A 26,583-nucleotide genomic window follows, 5' to 3' on the forward strand; every position below is an offset into this window, starting at 1 on the left:
GGGACCTTTTAAAATTTTGGAAAAATTCTCTCCGTTCCATATGTCTTTATTAAAAACATTTTCCTTTCCGTGAGCAGCTTGCAAGCTGATTAAGTCTATAAAGCAGGTAATGTATTGTTCTGTTTGTTCCTGAAATGCCTCCATTTTTCCTTAATTCTTGTTTTAAAATATAATACATGTATAGTGACTTTCTTGATCATAGATTTTGTCAAACACTGTTACCAACTTTTATCTAAAGTGCATTTTTGTGGCTTCTTTGCAGTTTTTTCCAGTCCTTGTGAATGAATTCCAGGGGGCGTACCTAATATTTTATGCTTCACACTGCATAAAACAGCTGTGTTAAACTACATTGCTGTTTAAATATATTTTGTAGTTTAGGAGACCAAGTGTTTTTTTTTAATCAAATCTGACCCGTTGGTCTGGTTTAAGTTTCAATTTCTGGTCTTTACATGACATCACACAACTTTGCCACCATTTCTGCACTTACTGTACCTATCCATTTTAGGAATAAATGCACAGTCTTTGTATTTTTAACAGTCTCAGAAAGCTTGCCCGTGCTGGTCTCCTGCACCTCAGGTTTTAATGGATCACTTCACTGTTGGGTAATTGTATGGAACAGATGTCAAACGTGTAGATGGATTATATCCAAGACTGGAAACATATTCTGCTGTTCAGGGGCCACATCTTCTAAGTGATTGGTCACAAGCATTCTAGTGTTAATATTTACATGTTCTTTAAAATGCATCTTATTCTTTCACATTATTGCAAGAATAAGGAGGATTACACAAATGTTAACTTAGACATGAGGTGTCTAGAATGCCAAACCTTTCCCCTTCCAACCAAACCATTGTCCCACTTTGTCCCCTAGAGGGTGCGAGGGTATATGCTAGTAATTTTTTTGCTATCATTGCTTGTCTGTTACAGCTTCCCTGTAGGTGGAGCAAAGACAGTGCCTCAGTGACTCAGAGCTCTCTACCAACTTCCTTTAAAGTACTCAGGAAGAAATGAAGCAGCAGAGTAAAACAAATAAGACTGATGCAAAATAATGATGAAAAAAAACATCACCGACATAACAGGGATTTTGTTTCAGTTGTTCTTCAAGGTTAATGCAAATTCTGGTCATTACAAACAACAACGCCGAATTTTCAGAAAAAAAGGAGACCTGAGGATGTCAAATACTCAAACATGAAAACACTTTTTTTTAACAGTGGCATGATATATGGAAGAACATAACGTATCAACACGCCTCTACTCTTTCAGCTTCAATTATTGCATCTGTGATAGATATTGCAACCCATGTGCTTTATAAACTGTAAATCTAAAAATGCATAAATAAATTCACATTTATCTTTGCTTTTTACCTCTAGTTTTGAAAACGCAATGGGTGCAAATGAATGATGGAAATTTTGTTTGAGGTCCTTGATCCCTCAAAACATCTTCATCCTGTACATTTGTCTTTACTAGTCTGTGTTATTGTGTTAACTATGTTTCCCTATAAAAAACAGTTTAAAATGGTCAGTTCTTGCATCTTAAATCCCACACAATCCACCCTGCGCCTCCTCCTTCATTCCCATCAACATTCCTTTTCCCTGTCGCTGAAACTCCAGGAATATCTGCATTTTCTGTTTTGCAGCTTCAAAATTTGCAACACATGCACATCTCACATAGTACCTTACCCTGTGAGATCAACTGCACAAGAAAATCGCACAAATAAAAATAGAATTTAGAATTTGAATTACAAGTATTGTGCAGTTTGAAGCTTGGAAATGTAACTACTGTCTTTTGGCAGGAAAATTGTAGTGATTCTGCAGTTGTGCAATAATTTGTTCACTTATAGTTGACTTGTGTGGTGTGCCTTGAACAGAGCGACAGATAACCATAGTGATGGTATTCCTGCTGGAACTTCTTGTCTTATTTAATCTTCTGCGGCTTTAATATAGTGGCCTAAAGATTAAAGCTTTTGATTACTGCAGCTCAGCTCAGAGAGTGCGCTGAGTGAGAGACAGAAGACAGCTGAGATCTCTACAGCCAGGGGCAGTCGGAGAGGAGTTGGAATTACTATGGGCTGGTACCCCAGACTTATTCAGTACCCATGGTATTTCAGGAAATAGCGAGTTTAGAGGTTTGGTAGTCCTTTAACGTGTAACATGGGCTGCACTGAAAGTGGAGGGTGAGGGGAAAAGATTGATGATACGAAAAAAATTATATTTTTCCAGAGATGATCATTCCCATCTTACCAGTTGCGAGCAGCAAGGAGAATGTTTCAGGGAGCACGCTAATCTGAGATTTAATATCTGACAGATGCCGGGATTCGTGGTAGGGCTGAAAGGAAAAATTAAAGAGAGCAAGAAAATTTCTCTCTGGCTCTAAATACTGTAACTGTTCAAGCTCCTCGCATGGGCTGTCAGTGAAGGAAAAACAAAAAGCTGGTTGGCAGACTCTGTGTGAAGCTAGCCTCTGCTTCTGCAGACAGAGTAGAAGCAGGGTGTGGAGTGAGGCAGAGCTGAGTACAGCAGAAGTGAACTGAAAACGAGGGGAGGGGAGAAGAGGGAGGAAGTGGGCTTCGAGCAGCTTCCTGTAGCCTGAACGTTGCTAGCTGAATCAAGAAGCAGGCTGGGTGGAGACTGTGTGCTGGAGCTGCTGTCAGCTGGAGCAGTGGCGAGGAGTAAGTGCCTTGTGTGTGTGCGCGCGCGTGCGTGTGTGTGTGTGTCAGGGAGTGTGTGGCTTACTCCAGGAGACAGTATCTGAGAAAACCAGCCCAGGCAAATCCACATAAGCACAGGAGAAAGAAGGTAAGTGAGAAACCTTATTTTTTACAGCCGTCCACCAACCCTTCTCTCTCATTTTTGTAGAAAAAAAAAATTGGTTTTAAGAAGAGCGCTTCATTAAAACAGAGGGTTTTAGCACTACTAGTCTCTTTCTGTACAGTCATCAGTTTGCCTGGTATCAAATTCAGAGTGCAATGGCTGAAGTGATGCTGCTGCCTGTGTATGTAATATTAAACGGAATCCCCCATTAGTTGTAGTGTAAGCTATCTAAAAATCACTTTCCTTGTATATGAAAGTGTATATTTTCTCTGTCCCTTTTGGGTTTCAGATATTATTTCCTTACTGTGCTTTATGTTATTGTTGCTTTTCTCTCAGCAGTATTTTGTTCTGTACTACCTCTACTGCCGTGTAAAGAGAAGGCTGTGTTATAGATGGGGCTTCTATATCATTGTACATTAGTGTATATGGGAGGATAGCCTATAGGACACAAATGAAATCTTGGATGAACACATACACTAGGCTCTTTCCAACACCTTTACCATTCTTACCGGAACAAAATGAGCTCTGGTGGGAACTGTAGTAAGCTACTAACCCACAGTATAAAACAGAACAAGGAAAATGAATTGCCCAGCTGGAGCCTGGTGGGTTTTAGCATGTAATTTGGAGCGTAAGGAATTAGCAGCATCTGTTCCTGTAGAATTTGCATGAATGAAAGATGGGAGAGGCTTTGAGAAAGACAGAAAGATGCCCGAGAAAGAACAGGAACATCCAAGAGGATTCCCCTGGAATCCCTGGAGTCTCTTTTCTTCCCAGGGAAATTTGAAATGATCATATTGTTTGACGATGTCCCCAGTTAGACAATTGGCAACAATGAATGTGTGATTTATTCTTTTTAATGTGCAGTTTTTAGCATACAGTTTTGTTGTACAGCATATGTTTACACTGTTTACACATGTACACTATCAATGAGAAGGAATATACTGTAATTTTGTGTCTTGCACTTTTTCAAACGTACAAATGCTCTTTTCATTTAGACTTCCTTCTTGGCTTGAAAAGCTTCAGTATTGTACATGGAAAAAGACTGTAATGTACACAGTGTTTATTAATTCTGACAGGATTTCTTCACTGTCACAAATATCCGATGATGTACAGTAGCTGTCCAAAATTAACATGGGATTTCAGATTCAGTGCTCTACAAAATGTCAACACCGCCAGGGATCTGTCTACTTCAGCGTGCTTTACTCAGCAGATAACATACAAGGGATATGGGTGTGTGCCACCGTTTCAGAACGATGATCTGGAGCAGGCTGGTTGTATATTTATTTGGGTTTTTTTTCCAAGTTCATTTCTTTTCACATATTTGGTGACCTCGCCTTGAACAGAAAGGCTTCCTATTTGCTCTGGAACAGAATTCACCCAAATGTATGAGGAAACAGAGCTGAAGAATATTTGTGTTGTTGTGTGCAGCTGCAAGAACAACATTATATCACTGATGATACATTGTTTCAGACACAAGCTAGTTCAGACTGTCATCCTGAAGGAAAACATTTGTTTATCTATTTTAATGACTGAAGGCAAATAATTGAAGGAAAGAAGATCAAAGAGGCAGGAGCATGGGCAAACTGGTAGAAAGATTTATATCTGTCATGTATGTCCCCTTTCGAAGTATGATACACAATAAGTTGGTGATAGATTCTCACTACTCAGTATTCAGAATTGATTAACATACTGTATTTACTCATATTGGTTTAATTGAATGAAACATATTCTGTTCTACTTGTATGACATATTGCATTTAGTAAGTGAGAATGATCCAGGAGCACTGCAGCTTCTCTATGGCCTCACCCAGTGCTGTGCTCTGAAGCTAGCATGCTGTAGCTGCTGTTAGTAGTGGAACATGGCTAAAGCCCCATATGAGTGAGGCAGGCTTCAGTGAGGTGGTCCTTTGGATGACTGAGATACTGTAGATGTCAGTGTTGTGTAGGATGAGGGGTTTTTAGATCTCTTTAAAAACACCAGGTATTACAATTCTCGTAATAGAGAAAGTAACTACACAAATATAAACACAATATTAGCCTATTTTTTATATTGAGGGGTACTGCTTTTCTTGTAACATTTGGGAGACAGAGGTTGTTTCATCACACATAAAGTCCTGAAATGACATAGCCCGTTTTCTAGAAGCTATTGTTTAGTTTTCAATTTTAGAACTGCAATAAAAGATGTTAATTTCCTTAGCATTCAGAGGGAAAGGACATCAGTGCGCATGCCCTGATGGTATCTGTAAATAACTGTGCCTGTACAGCCCATCTGTGCATGTTTGTAGTTGGTTGAGAAACCAAATTAACTCCTTAGTCATATTTGAGTCAGTGCTCTGGATTAGTAAAAAAGCACCCACAAAACATGTGAAAAGATAAAATGGCAATTATAGCAGGAGGATTATACATGAGAAATATTCTTCAAAAAAGTCAATATTGGATTTATTTTCAGATCAAGAAAAGATTATTGGGCGTGATCACAGGAAAATAAACATAGAACATTTGTGAAATATACTGGTACGTAGGATGGAAATGAAACTGAATATTGTATATTTTTGTGGCTGCCCATCTCCCATTCGCAAAATAGAACTGCATTTATCTACCTAGAAGGTTGCTTCTTGATACAGATCTTTTATTAAAACTTTCATTTAAGAAGCAGAGGAGTTGAAAATGCACTTTCCAAACAAAATCACAAGGTTAAGACAGAAAGCTTTACAAGACTATGGATGTTCAGCCCTGTTGCACTTTGTAGTTTTACACTTACTTCTTTGCTGGTTCTAACATCTGTTTGAGGGATATGCTAACATGTGGTTTGAGTGTACAGTATATCATAGATAGTGAGTGGGTTAACATTTGCAGGCCTTTCAATATAATCCATTGCAGAATTGTGTAATAACCAGCTCAATGTGACAATTAGTGTGCTGGTTAAATATAATGAAGATCTATAGGACAGAGCATTGTAAGGGCTTTAAGTGAAGTAGTCCTGGTTTAAGGTGTGTAATTCAATTTATTCTGCACCAAATATAAAAAGAAACTCACATGTCTGCTTCACTTCTTCAGATATCAAAATATTTTCCAGTGATTCGAGCTGTCTATTTTTCTGCTTTTTGTTTAAATCACAAAAGTGAAATGAATCTCACTCTGTCCACATGAGGATCCAAGTCAGAGAAACATGGATTGCCAGTGAAGGACACCTTTAAACGCTGGCACAAATGGCCAGAAAAGAATGAGATAATGGTATCTAAGTGTATTAGATATGTAGTGTGGCATCTCTATTTTTAGGCCTGAGGAGTGAATACTTCCGTTTACAGAAAGATACTTTTGCCTGAACGTCACACAGAACTTGGTAGTTGAAAGCTGGCCAACACAAAGGTAAAATCAAAAGGCAAAAAAGGCGTTTCTCAAGAGGCAAAGTCTTCAGCCTCTGCTGAACAACCTCAACTTAATCCTGCCCTCTCACCCCCAGGATATCCTGTGTGATATTCTAAAATCTAGTGTGGAATCAAGCAGAATTGATAAGCAGCTATAAGAGGACTTCCTGATAGTGCCACCCACAGATAGGGCTGTATGCCAGGCTGTGAACCCATGGAGACTAGCCCTCATCCTGCTGGGACCATGGCAACCTGCCCTGTGTGAAGAGGTATGATTTCCTGGCTCCAGGAGTCACAAAACTGTTTTCCTTTGTTGAGGTGCCACAAGAGCACAGTTTAAGCCCAGTGTGGCCCGGATACTTGTGATTGGGTTGTATGGGGGACCATACTAAGAAACCTTTCCTTCCTGGAGTAGTGGGCTGTTTCATACTTATTAAATATGTATGGTCATAACTTTTTTAAATCACTTTGCATGCAAATTAGAGACAATTCCTTGGATGTCTCTAAAATCTCTAAAAAATATTAAAATAGAAGCAAGTTGGCAAATCCAGCAACACTTATCTGTTTTTTTAGAAGAAATTAGATAACTGTGGCATTGTACACTTGTACCATGGTAATTATAGTTTTGGGTAGTTTTTGTTTAGAGGGTTGCAAGATACCTTCTTTCTGGAAGTTAAAGGCCTGAAGAGTAGAGATCAACTCAGGGACTTATATTGCAGCTAGTTTGCAAAGGTGTTGATCACCTTTGATTTATTAATTTTTTCACTGTTATTTTAGTTGTCCCAATACATTATCATTCATATTGATCAATCTTGAGGGCAAAATGTAAATTCTAAAAAGACTTTTCTAGGCCTAATGCTTAGGAAATGTAAGAAGACCCTCCCACTGTCTCTCAAAATGGTGTGAAACTGGATTAGTGATGTGCACAGTACGGCAAATGTTAGTTTCTGCAGAAATGCTAACAAAAACAGATATGATTTGGATGACCAAATTGGGCATTTGTACAAATACAGATGGCATTTCCCATTTAAGTGTTATCAGACTCAACAGAAACGAAAAATTACTTTCTGCAGAATGGAATGCTACATGAACTCCCTGGATATGGACTTTGTTGATGTTTTAAGCACACAGCTGAGTGAACAATTAATAATAATAGGAGAAATTAAAACCATGACTGTTAATGTAAACCCTTGCAGATTGTGCTACAAGAAATACATTATTTGTCTAAATAGCATGTTAATATAAAGCTTCATTATGCACAAATAATGAATATTTTACAAATTCCAATGGGTATTTCTAACATTCACCAGAGCCCATAGACATTGGTATTTTTACATTGCTATTAACAGATGTTTATCTTGTAAACTAATACAGTTTTTACGGAGCCATGTTAGATACACATTTTATTTACATTTAATAAAATGCCCTGACAAGTCATTCAGTGATTCATATTGTTATTTTCAGGATTATCATTTTGCAGTATTGTTACATACCTTGACAATGAATTATACTGCAGAAAATCAGATTTGTAATTTACAGAAGCAAAACAAAGATATAAATAAGAACAACGCAAAGCAAAAGAACACCTTACACTCTGGGGTACATTAATGAATGAAGTTGTTTAATGAATCCCTTTTTCCCACAGCAGAGTGAACTACAGGCACAGACCTTTTTAATGAATTCCACAGAAGGCTGGTCTTGGTCACAGAAACTGTTAAGTCTCCAGATACATCAGAAAATTTAAGAGCTCTATATAGTTAGTCTATAGCTATTTGAGTATACTGCATATGCATAAATATATAACAAAAACGCAAATGGAATTAAGATTGGCTAGGCTAAATTATGATAGTAAGAAGCCAATGTCTTGTGATTTGACCCTGGGCAGTAACTGTAAGATTTTGTGCACCAAGGCTTCAAGCTGACATCTAGACAAAAGAAGTGAGAAATAAATGCAGCTCACTTCACCCCCTTATTAATGGTTAGCTCATCACCTGCTAGTTCATGTTGACTTCTCATCATCTCGTCTTTCTTGGTTTACAACAGAAGGTACTTCCGAAATATCAGACCCTCACTGTTCATGATAGAAATGCTTTCTAGGAATCAGAATAACGTCAGTTTCAGGAACTTCATAATACAGTTCAGCTACATCAGATTAGATAGATGTGTCCTGACAGATCTGCAATGAATATGGAAATTTAATTTTCCAGAAAAATAAATCCCAAAAGGGGCAGTGACTTCATCACATACCTAAAGTCCTATATACACACATGTAGGATAAACCATCAGCTTATTGATCAGCCACCCTGTTATTCAACTTCTTAGTTTTAGTAGTAGTCATTCCTAAATTTCATAACTAACAAAAGGAGATCCATTGACCCACACTTTTGTGATTTTCTAGTTGTATTCCTCCTGTGGAAAATGTCCTCAGTAAATCCCCAGATCTTGCTTGGCAGATTCTAAGGTATAGAATCAGACTCCGGTAATTAAAGAAAGTCTGCAATGATCAATCCCTTGCCCTTCCATATGGACCACAGAGAATTAATTATTCATGTATTGTTTTCTGTGGTGAGCTGACAGGCTGGGGCTGACCCCCACAGTGCACTGAAGCAGCTGGGCTCTAGTGTATCACCCGTGACCCCAGACACTCTGGGAACCTAACACATGCTGGTCGGGCAATCAGGATTTTCCAATCTGCAATCAATCCATGGGATTATCAACTGATATCATATATCAGGTTGATATTCCTACTGCATTGATAGCATTCAAATATGATTTCTGTGTCTGTAAGTATAAACTGCATAGAAACCAAATTAGATATGTCAACATCTGCACAATTACACTATAAGATGAATGATAGCGCTTCAACAGCATTTGAGCTCACAGAATTCTCTTGGTTCAAAAGTGTAGTGCTCCACATAGTTGGTGGGCACTGCTTTGAACATGGAGAGTGGTGGAATTTAACTTCTAAAGAGAGTCCATTTTTAATACTGAACCAAGTATTGTTTTTAATTTGTAATGCAAAGAAAGGTTGCATTGTATCTCAAGAGATATTAGTGGTTTAGAATGAGTCTGGTGTCCAGGCACTTTAGATATGTCCTGCTGCAAACCACATTACCACTCCATAAGCACAAAGCTAGGAAATCAAGACAACTTGCATAAGCCTCACTTTCACAGGAAGAACACTGGCACTGCAAGTTAGAAACAGCATTTTAGAGCTGACATTTGAAACTACTGGCATTTCCATCAAAGGCTGATCAATCGTGGTGGGCTCTCAACAATAATATTGTTTTAGGGAAGTGGCTGATGCCAAATGTTTTGACTGTGACATCAGCACGGTTTCGTTAGTCAGGCTAGTGCAGAGAACAAATGAAACAGAGGCCAGGTTTCAGTTTGTTTTCTAATCTGGACTGTGACAGTGTTGTGGCTCGTGCTTGGAGTAAGACAGTGAGCAGTGGCAGTGTTCTCAGCAGGCAGTGATAGGAGATTGGGGGATGTGGTTCTTCAATGTGTCCATTGAGCTCTGAGCTCTGAGGGGCTGTTATGTGCTAACAAAGAGGGCCGTCGATAACCTCTCTGGTTGTCTCCATTGTCCAGTTCCCTGTAGAGAACTGTGTCATTTCCCATCTCTGCTTCAATAACAAAGGATCACAGGGACTCAGAATTCACTAGGACAGTTAAGCTGTGTGAAAATACCATGTACGCAGATTTGAAACATACATTGCATATACAGTTGAAGGATGGTACTTAAGGATAGGCATTTCTTCTAAAATGTTTCACCATGCCACAAGCCAGGGGCTGTTATCTCTCAAGTAACTTAAACTCATGATGTAAGTGCACTTTTGAAGCCCAGTGTTTTTTATCTACTGTCGGTTTTATACTGACCCATTCAAATACAGAAAATCATACCCATCTAAAATTTTTCACTCAGCCCTATAAATGTATATTAGGAGACAAGTTAATGATAGCAACCAACAATGACAGCTGATTTTATTCTTTTAAATTTTAGTCCTTAACCAGGTTTAATTGCTGAATTGTAAGGAGGAGAAATCATCAAAGAGGCAGGCAAAGATCTAACATACAACAAAAATGGTTGGAAATGAATAAAAGAGAGGGTGCTGTTTACTCCAAATGGTGCTTAACTGTCTGCTCTGTGTCTGATTACTCATATATACTCCCTGCTGTCCACGGTAGCCCATCAATCAAACAAACACCATGACTACTGAGCCCTGGGTCTGATTGCTGGAACGAATTCTACCAGTAATTGCCAATAAAAAATAAAACGGAACGAATGATTTTGTCAAACCACCCTCCAATATTAACATTTTTTCTAGTGTTGATCACATTCAGCTGATCGCAGGCTGTGAGAACAGTTTGAACCCTGAACTGATGAGAGAGTCCCCAGGAGGATGGAGCCAGATGGCAGTTCGAAGCACAGATCATGTCCCCCCCTCTCTAGTCGGGGCTATTTGATATTCTCAAGCACCGCCTGAGTCATGACTGACAAATCAGCACAGACAGCACTGCCATGGACATCAAATTACCCTTGCACTTTTGGGCACAGCCAGTCTTAGACATGTGCTTTATCAGATGTTTGCAACTGTTTAAACATGATTTGTGTAGGAGTTGAGGTGGTGACAATGTTTCGGAATGGGCGGGGTGAGGAAAACAGGAAGCAATTCCAGATTACATTTTTTGGAGATCAAGTATTTGGCACAGCCCATATTAAATATGGAATTCTCAGGATTATGGTATTTCGTGCCTTTGTTGTTAATTCTGCTGTTTTATGTGCAAGTTGATTAAGAAGACTTAGATTTTGATTTTGGGGAATTTCCTTTTATGCCACACTCTCTCTTGCAGAGAAATTGGCCCATTTATCACACTCAGAAAAAAATCACAAATGCAAAAAAACATGTATTAAAGAGAGGGCCCAGCTAAAATGTATGGCAATCCAGAAGCATTTGCTTGGAAAAATGCTGTTACTGCATTGTTGTAATAATAAATGAAACATTGTGGCACATACCTTTTTACATTTACAATTGATTTACTGAAGCTGTTCACTTCTATTTGAATTTCAAATGGAAGAGATGCCAGAGGGTTGGGCTTTAATTTTAGAGAAATGCTGTATGTCATTGCCATGAAAAGGTTTAGACAGCCATTGACATTTCAAAAAACATGATTTTCTTTTCATTCCAGCTTAGTCCAATGAAGCAGAACACCAATTCTTTTTACTATATAATTACCATTGCTAACAATAACTACAGTACATGTTGATAATACAAACACACCCCTTTAGATTTTAAAGAAAATCTGAATATTTAAGTATCTTTAGTGAGAAAGATAAACACTTTTGACTAAACCTTTTAAGTCAATGATTATAATGATTGTGTTCCAGTTACTATGATATAGTCTGGGGTAAACCCTAGATACACTAACCACAACCTAACTGAAATGGATCTTCTACAGGAAAGCCTAACAACCTACTCCAAATTAAATGGTATGGATCCAAACTTCTGGTCAAGCTATAAAGACCATGCTTTCTATTTAAATACAAGATGTAAAGCAACAAACACCGACTGATCTGCAGCCCGATGCTGTCTGTTTTGTCAGCAGACATGGTGAATAGCCAGATCAGTGAATTGCATTGTGTGAGTGTGTGCATGCATGTGTGATAGAGAATTCATTGTAAAGCTGGGGCTCTGTCATATAGATTGAAGATGAATGAAATATGCACCATTATAACATACTATAGGTGGTCAGACACAGTTCTTTGCGGACAAAATCTCAAAAGTGACAGCATTCTGTATGGCTGATAATTAGCGGCAGACAGTGTCTGTATCAGCTTGCCTCTTGTTGAAAATATCTGTACTTTTAATAACCAATCAAATATAAGGGCAACAAAATTGTAAATTGCTGTCTTCACAGCTTACAGAAAGGGAAAGGGCAGACCTACAGTAATTAATGCTGATGATAAACTGGAGGCATGCACTTCATATATTTTAGATGCTACAAGTCTCACTGGCTTTCAAATTACATTTGTATGCAAGAGCTACAGTAGTGCATGTAGTGTATTTAAGTCTTTTAAAATAGAGTTCTAAGTCAACAAGAACACCTGAAGTTTTTAGACTGGTTTCAAATATTTGCTTCATAGATTATACTTCAAAAAACACTGAAGTGAGTTTACTTTAAAATGATTTAAATGTGGCTTTTCATAGGTCCCAGATGACTACAAAAAGGCAGCACTTATTTTTCAAACTGTATGTTGTATGTTTTTCATTGCTTCCAACACTTTGAAATTAGTCGTGAGTTTTTGTAGTCACTTTTTGTGTTTCTTCTTGCAAAAACCTTTCCATATCAGCTAGATTCCAAGGTACGGTTGTAAAAACACCAAAAACACTTTCTAGTCATGGAGTTGCACTATTCCATCTGCAGATTGAAGTACCAATTTCACCATCTTGTTGGAGTGCACTAGTGGACATTAATGGCTCTTTAAACGCATATCGGAGAAACAGCCCTAACTAACCTGTGGTTGGAGCTCATGCTGATTGCTATTGAGAATAGCTCATGCCGATTGCTAATGCTATTGAGAGGTCTATCAGAGTGATCTTAAATGTTAGATCTCACAGCTTTTAGATATTTCTCAGTGCTAAAGCCCAGAGATCCCTATGGTCCGGTAGATGGCTGTGCATTGGTTTTTAAAAATAAAGTTCCATGCCTTAATGACTGAACTGATGAAGGTGGATGAAAGAACCTGCCAGAGTTAACACACACACAGTTAATACTCTCACAACAGATAAAGCAATGCTGCCTTCAGTTATAATGCACAGCTCCCTCAAATATGAGAGATTATCTTGACATTTACACCGAGCTTATTAATCATACCTAACAAAGTTACATAGTGACTTGGAGTCCTGGACACAAAGACAAACAAGGCAGGATTTAATGAACTACAGGTCTAACAATGGACCTACATGGGGTTCGTTTTATATCTGAAAGTTCCAAAACTTGACCTTTTATCTTAGGAAAGTCTTGCAAAATGACCTTTTGTGTTCTAAGAGAACACTTTCAGCATTATACGGCCTTCCATTCTCTTTTTGTTACACTCAGCATTACGCAGAAATTGTCTAACCACTAGCGTGACACAAAGTTATGTAGTGTCACAATTGCTTAATGGGCAACACTCATCATATTAACCAGTTATCATGTATACAAACATTAATAATATACAGGAGTTGGAATGACTACATGTATAAGAAACTCAGATTGGTGTAGTTATTTATTAACAAATGTAATTCTTTTATGTTATTCTTTTAGGCTTGTATATACAGTAGGGCAAAATAAGACTTACAACTCACAGTGGATAATCATAGTAAAATAGCACTATAAAGGTGACCTGTGCTTGGGGAATATTTTTTTCCAAAAACAAAAACAGGTCTTTCTGTCAATTAGCCATCAGGTAATTGTTGGTAATTGTAGGTAAGTGCTGTTCAACAGGTGGCTGTTTTACCGTTTGAGAAAACAATTATCTCTTGATGTTTTAAATGGCTTAAATAAGCCCCAAAGGGAGATGATGCTATTAATACTTCTCTAGTAACTAAAAGACTCAAGTCAAAGAAGAACCTGTTTCTTTATGTAACCTTATGAAGATGAGAGAGCTGCCGCCTGGTCAACGGATGATTTAATGTCACCCTTCTTTAAACTGTTTATAATATTTAGTAGCATTCGTTTGGAAATAGCCATTTTTTAAACAGTTATGAAACTGTGCTTGCACAGATGGTTGAAAATATGTCTGGAAGATTCCAACACCAAATGGAAAAGACATGCGTTCCTAGTTTTTCAATAAAATGTCTCATTTTCACATTGAGGCAAACCTTGTAACTAGTTATTTACACATGCATGGAATTGACATGATGCATTACAAGGCCTTTTACTTTAAAGCCATATGGCACCAGCTCTCAATATTTAACTGCTTCTTTACAAAACCTTAAAACAAACACTACACAGTATATACTTTATTGAGCAAAGACAATTATTAAAATAATAGGGAGCTGTTATTTATAAAATTGTTCATAATAAATAAATTGCCCAGTTGCAGTTGGTTACGTCTGGCAAGCTGTTGATCACCATACAACCCAGAGATCTCCAGACCTATTAATGTCTACAAAGCTTTTAGAGTCAGAGGAGTGACACTGGGATCCTTCATGTACACAAGACTGCTAATAAACCCCAAAACACAGTCCTCAAAACAGAAAGACTGCAGATCATAACCATTAAGAAATTGTGCACCATGCCTAACTAACACTTAACATGCCTAAAGGGAATACTACATTAGCCTTTAAAGGCTTTATTTGACACTTTAGAATTTCATTGAATTTCATTCTTTCTCATTAGGGAAAACAGGTGTAAACTTTGTAATAAATGTTTTATCTATACGTTCAAAGTAAGAAAATCATACAATGGTGCTTTTTTCAAATCGTGATAATTGTCAGTTACTGAAAAGGCAAAAGTTGGGCAGAGCTTCAAAATATCCTTCATAACCATTTTTTTGCATTCTTATATGAAATATTCTAGACTTTTTCGATGTCTAAAACAGCTTCAATCAAACTGAGTCCACACATTGGTGTGTTTGTGTTTGAGTATTCCATTTAATTAACGTAATGGCAGAATAAAGGTCTCCCTTATAACTCAAGAACAAATATTTTCTTGTTCTTTTTCCACCAGAAAATGAAATACATACTGTAGTGGTGTTCCAAAGCCTTGCTGTTGGCAATCTGAATTCAGAACAAAATCCTTTAAACATGAAAGTTGAATGAATGCCCAAAGTTGACTTCTTGTTTTAACCTACTACACAATCACAAATTCGCAGTGTCAATTTTCCAGATTACCCAAGAACGGAATAGCCCTTCTATTTCAATTCTTCCTCAAACCCTATTCTTCTCTGCTTGGTTCAATTGTTTCATTAACGTTTTCAAGTCTTTCTGAAACAATTTTTGACAGTTAGTAAGAAACTGATCCATACAGATTCTCACCTGTCCAGAGTAGTACTTTGGCATCCAATAGGTAGAATGATCAAATATTTTTTTTATATGTTTATGTCTTCCTGCTGCCCTAACCTGGTTTGCTTTCCATGCATCTTTGTAGAAATTGGAAGTCTCAACTGGACAGATTCCAGCAAATTGCACAGGCATAGTTCAGAAAGGAGAAATGAAAGTCAATGTCTTACTTAGGAATTCATTTTTACCAAGTTAGCAAAATCCAAAAGGCCTAGTAAAGTAGGAAATAAAAGAAATAACATGATTTTAATAGTAAGTACCAAGCAGTTACAATTCAGTGTCTGTTCCTGAGTAATTTATCTGAAATACAGTATGCTTCAAGGTAAATACCATAGAACACAGTGGGGAAACAGAAATACTGTGGAGAGATTCTATAGAAGAAGTGGGAGAAAAGGCACTTTTAATAGTCCATTTTCAGCAATTTGTAGAAAACTAATTCCAAGGGTCCAACAGTAATCAAAAATGCAGGGTCCCAAAAGGAAATCTAAGGTATTGTCCCATGAGGCTATGTATGACACACACTCTGTCTCCTGTTTATGTGTAGGACTCATTAGATTAGAAGTGGAACTTCACACTCCTAGCCACTGGGGAATGTGACGTTCCAGAATGTGTTGTTGGCGGAGTGGAAATTCCCTTCTCACCACCGTCCTACTGGATTAATTGAAGGCTAAAATTAATACTAAAACAAAGTCATCCCTTGTTGACGCAAGAGTGAAAGAGAAGGAATGGCAAAAAGAACCGAGCAACTTCTTTGGCTCCTTTGTGATTTTGCCTATCCCCGAGCTTCTCCAAAGCTGGGGCTCTAACATTTTTTAATTGCCTGATGTATCCAAGGAGAGGAAACGAATGCTTATGAGAAATCAGCAAAGGTGAAAAATCTGTCAGGGGCTGAAATTCCCCATGCTCCATCCTGAAATGCAGTAGGGCTTAATAAATTCAGTTTGGCACCCTGCCTGGGCACTGTCATAACTGGGCTATGAAGGGTCTGTTTTCTGTGCTCACCCATTCCTAATTGAGCAGAGGAGCTGCTGGCCCAGTACTCTCTTGTGCTGTCTGACATGCCTGTCATCCATGTAATATATATTGTGCAGCACAGCTTCCCTATATGACCAGGAATTGCAGACTCTGAGGAAACCCTCAAAGTAATCAGTCTTGCAATTATACTCACTGTATACAGTTCATAGCTTCTTTGGTCAGGGAAAGGAGAAGTGATTGCATTCATTTTAACCTGTTTAAAGTTTGAGTTCAGGGAGCAGGGATTATAACACTACATACTGTACTTCAAAACATTAAGTACAACTACCACAAAAACTTTAGCTAATGTATTAATTTAGGTGGATTTATTGGGCATTCAGGAAAATGTAAGCACTCTCCCAAATGTAATGCCATTCAGGTTTTTTGGAGAAATAATAGTTCTTAGGTTTTCTTTCACAGAGATATTCCTTTTGCTTAAAAGCAGTATTCTGTTTAAAATTAATGTTTTTTATTAGATTGTGGTCAGTTTTTGGCTTTTGTAAGGTGGTAATCTGTGAACATGTTTTAATTCACAGATGCTTTTTTTCTGCATTTTGCAGGATTCTCCCCACGCTGTGTTGCTAGCCCTTGTCCAGTGGTTCTGTCACTCTCTGAAAACACTGTCACGGTTTGAGAACACGTGAATTTCACCAGACATGTTGAGACCGTTCCTTGTGCTGTGGGCCATTATAAATTTATACCCTGTTTGGAAGAGGCTAAAAATACACCAGGCTGATGCTCTGCAGAATGTTGTCCTTAAGGTGGTAAGAGACATCCCAGATTTTCCTTGGGCTGCCTCCCCTAAGCATCTTACTCCAGACTGTATCCCAGAAGCCAGGCTGTCAATTTGTCACTGTCAGATTTTGTAGCCTAATCGTCTCCCAATAAATGCAACGTAGAAAAGAATGGTAATGAGACATGTCAGTCTGACATTAGTCCTTGACTTTTACTTCTTGTGATGGGTTCGGCTATCCAATGTTACCAAATGCTCAGACATTCATGAGTTTGCCTTATGAGGTTATACTGTATAGAGTTTCTCACTGCCCATTCTCTTTCCCCAGAATTATTATTTTTTTTTTGCAATTCAAGAGTGCAGTCCTTTTTAACTACCATTAAAGGGTTCAAATCCTAACCGTGCACCATGAAGCACTCATTTCAGGATGAATTAGGAAAACAACATTGGTAAAAGAACATATTCTTGTTGAAAAGTGGTAAGATTGCCCACGTTTTCCAGACTATCTAGGATGTGATTACTAGATAGCTAGAAACTAGATAGATAGGGTTCTGTTTATAGGAAGAAAAGAAAAAAAAGCATAATTCAAAGCAAGGGTGAGAGTGGATACGGTAAAGCTGTTAATGTTTTGTAGTTGTAACTCCAAAAACTCCATCATTACATTTGTGAACATACTGTATAAATACTAGATGGAAACAAAACTTCTTTACCACGGTGCAACAGTATTAAAGAGGACTGTAATTGTAATTGTTACTATTTTTTTCTAGTTTCCTGGGTTCCGCTAGGAAGAATGGAGAAGGGAGTTTTCACATCTGTTTAATTCTTCCCTCCCATATTAAAGGGTTCCATATGTTCAGAGCAATTTATTTTCTCATTTAGTTTTGTAGCCTAATGAAGATGTATAACAAAGCCCAGAAAAAAAGTCCTGCTGGCATATTTAATACTAGCATATACAGTATTTGGTTCATATCTGTACTTTTCATAGTGGAGTTTGAAGTTTTATTTGTATATACAGGTATGTACAGTATATTTGAGTTGTACTGAGTATACAGCGTTATTTACGATGCAGTGATTTTTAGAGAGGGAAATTAGGTTGCTGTTCAGCATAACATTATGTCTTCATAAAATAACTGATTTTAATAGCTGTAAATGGGGCTGTGAGTCATTAATTGTGTTAATGCTCGACAAATGCATGTTTTAACATTGGACAGAAGAGTTAAAATTGTAAAAAATACATTTAGCTCAATAGTTTATTACTTTCTGTTCATAACACTTATTTCCTTAAGCGATTTGTTAATCTAGCTGGCTACTAGGCTAAACGGTTTAATTTAGTTTAGTTTCAGAAAATGTTAAAGTAAAGAATACAGAAGGGTGTTATTTGCTGTAGATATGGGAATGGTTAAGGTCAGTAGCAGATTTTATCTCTGCTTTTCACATCTCACCTGATGAGAAATACAGTACAGTAAGAACATGAGTGACCATGCAGTTTGTCCCTGTGAAGTAAGACTCTAATAGTTATTTGTGGGGAATGCCGATTGTTCAGAATCAGGTATAGGCAGCAGCACTGCAGGACAAACCTGATCAATAACTGAAACACAGCTCAAGAAAGAGCTGCAGGCGTGAGAGATGTAAGTTTTGCAGCTGCTAAAAAAGGTACCCATGTTTCTCAGAGCTTTACATAGGCACTGGGAAATGGAGGATTCACAGAAAGGTATTTCCTTATTTTACAAGGTATTGGCATAATATACATGCGGTGAGCATTTACTTGTCATAATTTTCAAAAAGACACCAGAATTTGATCTTTGGGCTAAAAGAAAATTTATTAGGGAAGAGAATGCTTTGTTGGACTGTTTGTGGCATTAAGATATACTGTATTTGGTTCTTTTTAAGTGCATTATGGTTATATGGCATATTAGTGCTTCTCTTCACAAACCTAGAATATCTTCATATGCCCTGTTATGTTTTTATTCTTATATAGCTCCTTTCAGTCAAGAAGCACTTTATATAAATTATATATTCAGGATATGACCGATATGACCTTCACTGCATGCACATTCCATTAGCATCCTGCAAAATAAAGCAATTTTAAAAAATTAAGCATGGTTGCAATGATTTAAGAAAAAGACAAATACTGTAGCTATTCCATTATGGCAGTCTGTAATGCAGCCCAGTTCTTATGTTAGATATATACAGTATAACTTTATATATACAGTATTCAAATATTATATATTTATAGTTTGGTTCTGATGACTTGGTAGTCACGTAGTCTGTATGATTGATTAGCACTGTACTTGTCAGCACAAAAGGAGGTGCACAGTGGGTGAATCTGTCGAAGAGAAGAGAATCAAAATTAGATTCTAGCATTCTTGGCTGAGGGTTTCCTGGGGCCTAGTGAGTGGCTCAATCGGTAAACAAGTGTACACCTCAATGTAGGCTGAGATCTGTGATCACAAGTTCAAGACTTGGTCGTGTCGCCACTCAGATGTGAGATGGATTTCCCAAACAATGGCACACAACTGGCTGAATGCCACCAATGGTAAGGCATCTATTGTCCAGGGCTCCGGGCTCACAGTGACTCCTGTGGCCTCCTGGGCAGTTGCAGGTATGCAGTGCTGTTGGTGAGGGGTGCTCCTTTCCTCAGTACTGAACCACTGGTAAGGAGCTGTGTTGCATGTCATGCATTAAGAGATGATGGGTAGGTCAGAGGAATGAGTGTACTGTACATGGACACAGGGCTCATAGGCACTGAGATGTGGTGAAAAACACACAACTGGCTAGTTGGAATTGGGGTAGTATAATCAAATAATTATTGGCAATTGTGAATGTGAAAAGTAACCCCTGCTTTCAATTGGTAGAAGCTGTCCATTTTACAGGAAAATGCATTTTGGAAAAAAAATTAAAAGTTGGAAGTCAAAGATATATACAAGCCACTTTCATTTTATTTCAGACAGCAGTGGCGGCTTTCTTTTGTTTGACCTGGAGGTCATTAGAGAAAGAACAGCCACACTGGAAAACTCTGTGGGTGTAAAATCATCCGAAGAACAGACAAATTGTTCAGTGTCAGGAAGCGAGGTCCCTCTAAGCAATACTGACAGACTTTCTGAGTCCCTCTCACGAACAGACATGTCAGCCCCGGCCGTAAGCTGACGAACCCCTGTGAAAACCGACATGAGCAAGTAAAAGAGACAGGCAGTGTAGGGAAAACCCTGGAGAGGGAATTTCTAGAGTCTGCCCCCAGCTGGGACACCGTGACAGTGCAAACAAGTCCGGCTGAGTTCTCTGTGATCTTCCCTTGCAGTCAATAATAGCAGGAGTGTCAGAGGATACATCAATATTAATATTCTAACACCCTGCTGGCTGTCATCTTTCTAAAGTGTATTACAATAACGGAAGTGACCCCAGGATATACAGAAGACTGACATTTATGATTGTACACACTCAGGACAAATCTGTTAATCTACCATTCATATATAATAATGGGAGTTTGCAGAGTACTGTGATTTTCTTGTATGCATTTTTCTTTCATGTTTGTTCCAACTCCTACAAACGGATAAGAAGATATTAGGCTAAGAAGCTTTGATGAGACTGTTGAGATCCTCAAAACTCATGTGGTTCATAAGCCTTTTTAATTTTCCTACGTGACACTAAATTGATCTGGAAGGTTTTTGTTTGTATTTTACGTCCGTTTACTGTATCTGTTAAAATATAAAACATTGCATTCAAACTTTAACAGCTGTCATTTTCCTGTGCAGTTGCGATTTCACCCTAAAGTAATTCTACAAATGTAGCTTGTGATCCTCTAAAGACTGGTGCTTGCTCTCTGGCTTAAGGAATATACATGTAACTCTTTTGCCTCTTTAATCACACACATGTGATTAATTTTGCTTAGCCAGCACTCACATTTACTAATTATCTTTGATGCTTATATTTCTGATTAATTTGTGCTCTGCATTACCTACCACTAAGCTTGCAGATTCTAAGTCCAATCAGGCATAGGCAACTTAAATGGGACAGAGATGCACCTCCTATATACTGTAATAAAAAGAACCTTTTAAACCTTTGAAATTATTTTCACTGCCACCTGGTGTTCAAAAAGAGAAGTTGCTGCTTTTATGTAAAGCTTGCAAAGCAATGGGTGTTGCCTGTAGAGTCAGCAAAGAAATCTTACTGTTTCAAATAATTTAAAATCTGTATTTTACAGTGTTCATTTACATATCATGATATGCTAAACAATCCGGGGCCATTCTGGACTGTGCAAATTTCAGCTGTTTTGTCTGAACTATTTAACATTAACCTGAGATTTTTGTGGTAGGATCCTCCGGCTCTGACTCTTTTGAAAAAGGAAATAACAGAGTTCTGGCCAACCGCAGAGAAACACCTCAGCAACAGCCTGGAAGATAACTCACATTCAGTCCCTGGTAAGCTTGCATAAGCCGTATTCAATGTCCTGATGCTTTGTTTGGTACATAAGTATCTTCAGCACAACCTCATAGCTCTTAAGACGGGAGATCTGCCACGGACGAGGACTTGTCCATCATCAGAAGTTTCATCAGAACGTACTGGTTGTAGTTACTCATAGCCATCAGGATAGACCCACACTGCCTACAGCCTACACAGCTTCTTTCCCCCTTATTTTGTTCTGTATTATTTTAACATGCTGAATGAACAAACATAAAGAGAGGACTCAACAGTGCAAAAAAAAAACAATTACAAAAAACACTATTTCACAAAGTAACAGTTTTTATAAATTATCATTGGTGGCCTCAAGTAAAATTATGCACTCTTCCATTTCTAATAATATGAAATAAAATGTATTTTGCTGTTATAATCTGTGAAATCATCATTTCTATTTTTACAGTGTAGTGCAAAATAGTCTTTTAATATTTTTCGAAATAGAAGAAGTTAAAGTTATTATCTATCTGAAAAGTTGTGGAGTGTACACAGTTCCAGAATAAATGTAATATTGTTTCCATGGAACGATTACAGAACGTAGTTAAAATCAAAATCAATATATGTTTTTTTCAGTTGCTTTTAACACTTATGCATGTTTTTATATTTAACCTCTATAATGTTTTTCATTTTTACACATAGGATCGATATATTCTCCATTGGATGTTTATCTTCACTTAAATGCCAAATTCACTTGCTAAGTCAATTTATTCCAGAAAGTTTCTCATGTTTCTTCTTAGCACAGTAAAGACATAGTGCTTCAATTCAGAGTTCTATTGTTTTCTCTATAGTTCAGTCTTTGATAAAAATTAGGGCTCTGATTGGGGAAATTAGGTTTAGAAACTACCAAGCTCACTGGGCCTCCTGAGTGGCTCAGCTTGTAATGGTACTCAAACTAGCAGAAGCTGAGCCATGTGATCACTGGTTCAGGTCCAACTGATGTCAGTAACCTAGTCTATCCCAGACTGTTGGGAGTCCTGCCAAGGATAGGCTTAGATAGTCAGGCAGGGCTTTCTCACCTGCCCTCGACACAGTGACCTCGCAGTGCTGTCTGTAAGGGCCTGAACACACGCAGCAGCCGGACGATTCTGCATACAGTACATTGTCATCCTTCACCCCTCTCTGTGTCTGTATTTCGTATCTGTAAATTGAGACATGAGAAAAAAACTGTTAGCTACTCCAATTCATGCGATTATATCACATACACAGTAACTGGCATTTCTTAATTAGAAATAAAATAATTATTGCAGGTGTTTTGTGTGCACCGTCCATGGTGACCACTGGCTTTCTCCATGTGGTGCAAATGTACCAGGATCACTATTAGTAATCTACCATTTGTAATGGTACACACTAAGGCAACGATGACATTAATAACAGTTATAATGGAAGAAGGGGACAGTGTAACAGAAAACAATACTGATTATTTCTGAAACTGTCTACCTGTCTGAGATATTTTACTGGTTACTATACATTTCATGAAGTCAATATTTTTAATATTCCGTTGTAAATGGTCTAAAAATGTAATTAAATGAATTGTTCAATTGGCTACTCAGGTTGGAAAACAACAGAAGACACTAGGCCATCCAGAAGCATAGTTTGAGACTGCTCTAGAACGACATATGTTACATAAGTACGCCTAACATCTGTGTGTGCAGGGGCAGAAAATCACACTGTTTCAATCTTGTCCTGCTGTTCTCTCTCAGACTTGAGGAGCCTCTTAAACGAGCGAAATGGCCAGCAACAATACAGCAAGCATCGCCCAAGCCAGAAAACTGGTGGAGCAGCTCAAAATGGAGGCCAACATTGACAGGATAAAGGTGAACAAGAAAAGAAATCAATCCCTTACTGTAAATACCAGACAAAACCCCAAAAGTACCATTTTGAAATAATGAAGGTGCTGCATCCATGTAGGATGATAAGAATGATAAGAATGTCTGGAATGGATTCAACGGTTTTAGGCAAACAAGATCATAGTGGGAAAACAGCTTAAGACAAGGGAATGTTCAACAATTTACTCCAGCTCTTGTAATGGCAACTTAACTCAGCTTCTTGATTGCAGTATTAACGTTTTCCAGCAGGTTTAGTCTACCACAACTTTCTACAACTTCTTATATACATTACATGCTCTACTCAAATTTCTACTAAAGCTACAGTATATTTCTTAAGGTAGATAATGGAAATAAGCCCATATATGGGGGGTCTTCCAGATTGTCTGACATGATCTCTAACCTTGTCTGACTTACAGTGTGACACCCAGTAACACTTGCTTCTGCTATGTGTTTTGGTCGTGGTACTCCTGCATTCTTTCTCTGTAAAGTCCTAAATTTGTACCTCATAATTCAATTTAAACCTTTAACCTTGAGCTACACACCCACATGAGTGTTCTTCTTACTTATGGGAGCTTGCAAATTAAGTCCGACAGGGTGCACAGACATCCTGGTGCAGGTCAAAATATCCTGTTCATGTCAATTGTCATGCCGTGACCAGTTCTTTAACCTTTAATCTCTTCGATTTTCAGGTGTCCAAAGCGGCAGCAGATTTGATGTCTTACTGCGAAGCACATGCCAAAGAAGACCCCCTGCTGTCGCCTGTCCCAGCGTCTGAAAACCCCTTTAGGGAGAAGAAATTCTTCTGTGCCATCCTGTAAATTGCAGGGGCCTATAGTCGGTGCTCATCAGACATTGGACACTGAACAAGTAGAGTTTTCTAGCTGAGGTGCAGAGGACACCTTTCCAAGTCCTCACAAGCAGTGTGACTAAAAAAAGTAATACACATAATTTTTAAAAATGTCTGGGCGCTACAGGGGTGTGCATGTCTCAGAGGAACCATGTGGTTTGCAAGAGAAATAAAGATCCAGAAACACAAATTTCACATTAAAAGTGGGTCTTCAAAGTGTGCAGGCTAGCAGCCCATGATGACAGATGTAGAGTTGTAAAAAAATAACATTTTGTGACACTTTTGAATAAATAAAGGTTAGCTTTGGTAGTTTAATGGCAAACAAGAAAGCTCCGCTAAGCAAGCTTCATGCTGGTGACAACATTTTTATTGGAATGTTTTTTTTATGATAAGTTTATTTTTAAGTTAATTGGTTGGGAATATCAATGAGATTTCTGTTTTTCTGTTATGTGGTTACTTATTTGGCTATGTACACTTTTTTACTATACATTCATAGATTAGCTAAATCTTTTTTTAAGATAAGGAGTACAGTTCTTTGCAATTATATATTTAAAAAAAACTAAAAAAAAGCTGGCTATGTGCTTTTTTTCTTCTAAAGGTAACTAGCTCTCTTTTTAACATTTGTATACAACTGCTAGCAAATGAACTGTGTTGTGCTCATTGTGCTGAATGTTTGTGTTGGTTGTCATTAATAGTGCATGAAAATGGGCAAACCCATGACTATGTTATGATTGTCAGTGATAAGGTGGTGATGGTTGATGATCACACTATTTACTTTAAACTGCTTAGATAATTTGCTGGTGCCAAGATGGGTATTCTATACGGGCCATAACACAACACATCCTGCAAGACTTCCCTGTTAGTGTAATAGCTGATGTATTTAAACTGCATTCACTGTTTTAATAGGAACGACTGTCTCAGTCTTTCTTGTCTTTATACAAGACAGAAAGGAACTACATTTGTGACATTCTTCCTCCACTGGAAAAAAAAACAATTTTTAGCAAGAAGAAAATTCCAAAAACCTATTTCTTGGGATTAAACAACTTAACAGTTTTTGTTGTTAACAAAATGGAAAACTTGCTGTATATAACTTAAATTTACATAAGGTAGCTTATTGTCCCCTAATAAGGTAGCAAAACTATTATTAGGCTCTAAACTGTTTTCTGAATGCAGCTCAATGGGTTATACTGCATGCATTCTTAGGCCTTTCCACTTACTGAACCAACATGGTCTAATTGTATAAAAATGTCCAATGGAAGTCACTCACAGTATCTTTTTGTGAGTGGTGTGATTAAGGCTAATTATCCAAGCACAACTGCCATTGCTTTTATACAAGATTTTTTTTAATACCATTGATTGTTAATATCATTAGTATCATTGATAGTTCATTGAAAAATGTTATGAAAACCCAAGGCAAAACCTCGTTCAAATCACAAAAGCTTCAGTTAAGCCAGTGCTTCTAAATTGTGTTTCGAACAAGACACCAAATGCACAGTCACGCTCTGATATGTCCATTCTCTTATGTGTCCTTTATCTCCTGTTTCATATATTAAGAAACTTTTTTTCTGAAAGCTGTGCTCAAATGTGAGATCGCATAACAGTTGGTTGCAATTAAAACATTACAGGATGCAAGCTAGGTGACCCTTTTTTCATCTTTTTTGGTAATGTCCAAACTTCACTCAACCCTCTGAATCTTCATTGTACCAGACCCTCTTTTGAACTAATAGCCCAAGATGTATGTAGAATAAGTGTCTTGTTATGATGCTGAGCCTGGGAAACCAGTCTTTCAGTCCCAGGGATCGCCTTACATTCTGATGTGCCATACAGGCTGGCGCCACTGCCACAGAAAACCCATCTTGCACCTAGATTTTAATTTCATGTATCCCATTTCAGTCAAGCTTTGTTGTTCCTTTAAGCAAACTATGGCTTATATTTATAGCTTATTTTCCACTATACTATGGACACTGGTTTTTGAATAAGCATAAACACACCCAAAACAAGGAAACTGTTACACAAACCAATGCGTTATAAAAGCAAAAGGAGCTGAACCTTTGTGTAGGTACTTTTAATTTTGCACTTTTTCTTTGTGTAAAGTTTAAAATATCTTTAAAAGCTAAACATTACCTTTAATTAAAAAGATTGAAAGATTTTGTGTCCGTTTATCACTTTATCAGTTTTTATTCTGGCTCTCTTATTTAATACTTATGCTAATAAAAATGTTTGTTTCTCTTTAGTAATTTATGTTATGGTTTCCAATTGCCTTTTATTCTCTCCACTAAAAGACTACATTCATTGTAAATACAATGTCCTTATGGAGTGGAAGTTAGACAAAGTGAAGGAACACCAATATTTGCAAAAAATCTTCAATCTCTGTCTGTTTCATTTAATGGCGATTTTCAGTATTTTAAAACAAATATACATTAAAAAGCATAGCAGTTGAATAGCATAGAGAGTTTAAAAAATAACAAACATTAAAGATAGTGGTAA

The 26,583-nt window shown here is 37.6% G+C and overlaps 1 protein-coding gene across 1 annotated transcript; it reads left to right on the forward strand.

The window, feature by feature from the left end:
• The first annotated feature begins 2,579 nt into the window (after nucleotides 1-2,579).
• gng2 (guanine nucleotide binding protein (G protein), gamma 2) lies at nucleotides 2,580-26,242 on the forward strand. The gene is made up of 4 exons (XM_088924707.1): nucleotides 2,580-2,792; nucleotides 21,284-21,389; nucleotides 23,124-23,237; nucleotides 23,939-26,242. Exons 3-4 carry the CDS (start codon nucleotides 23,151-23,153, stop codon nucleotides 24,065-24,067), a joined length of 216 nt encoding a protein of 71 aa, XP_088780833.1. The 5' UTR covers nucleotides 2,580-2,792; nucleotides 21,284-21,389; nucleotides 23,124-23,150; the 3' UTR covers nucleotides 24,068-26,242.
• Nucleotides 26,243-26,583: the final 341 nt, after the last annotated feature.

The sequence above is a fragment of the Atractosteus spatula genome, chromosome 9, assembly GCF_055471065.1.
Source record: "Atractosteus spatula isolate fAtrSpa1 chromosome 9, fAtrSpa1.hap1, whole genome shotgun sequence".
In the NCBI taxonomy this organism is placed as follows: Eukaryota; Metazoa; Chordata; class Actinopteri; order Semionotiformes; family Lepisosteidae; genus Atractosteus; species Atractosteus spatula.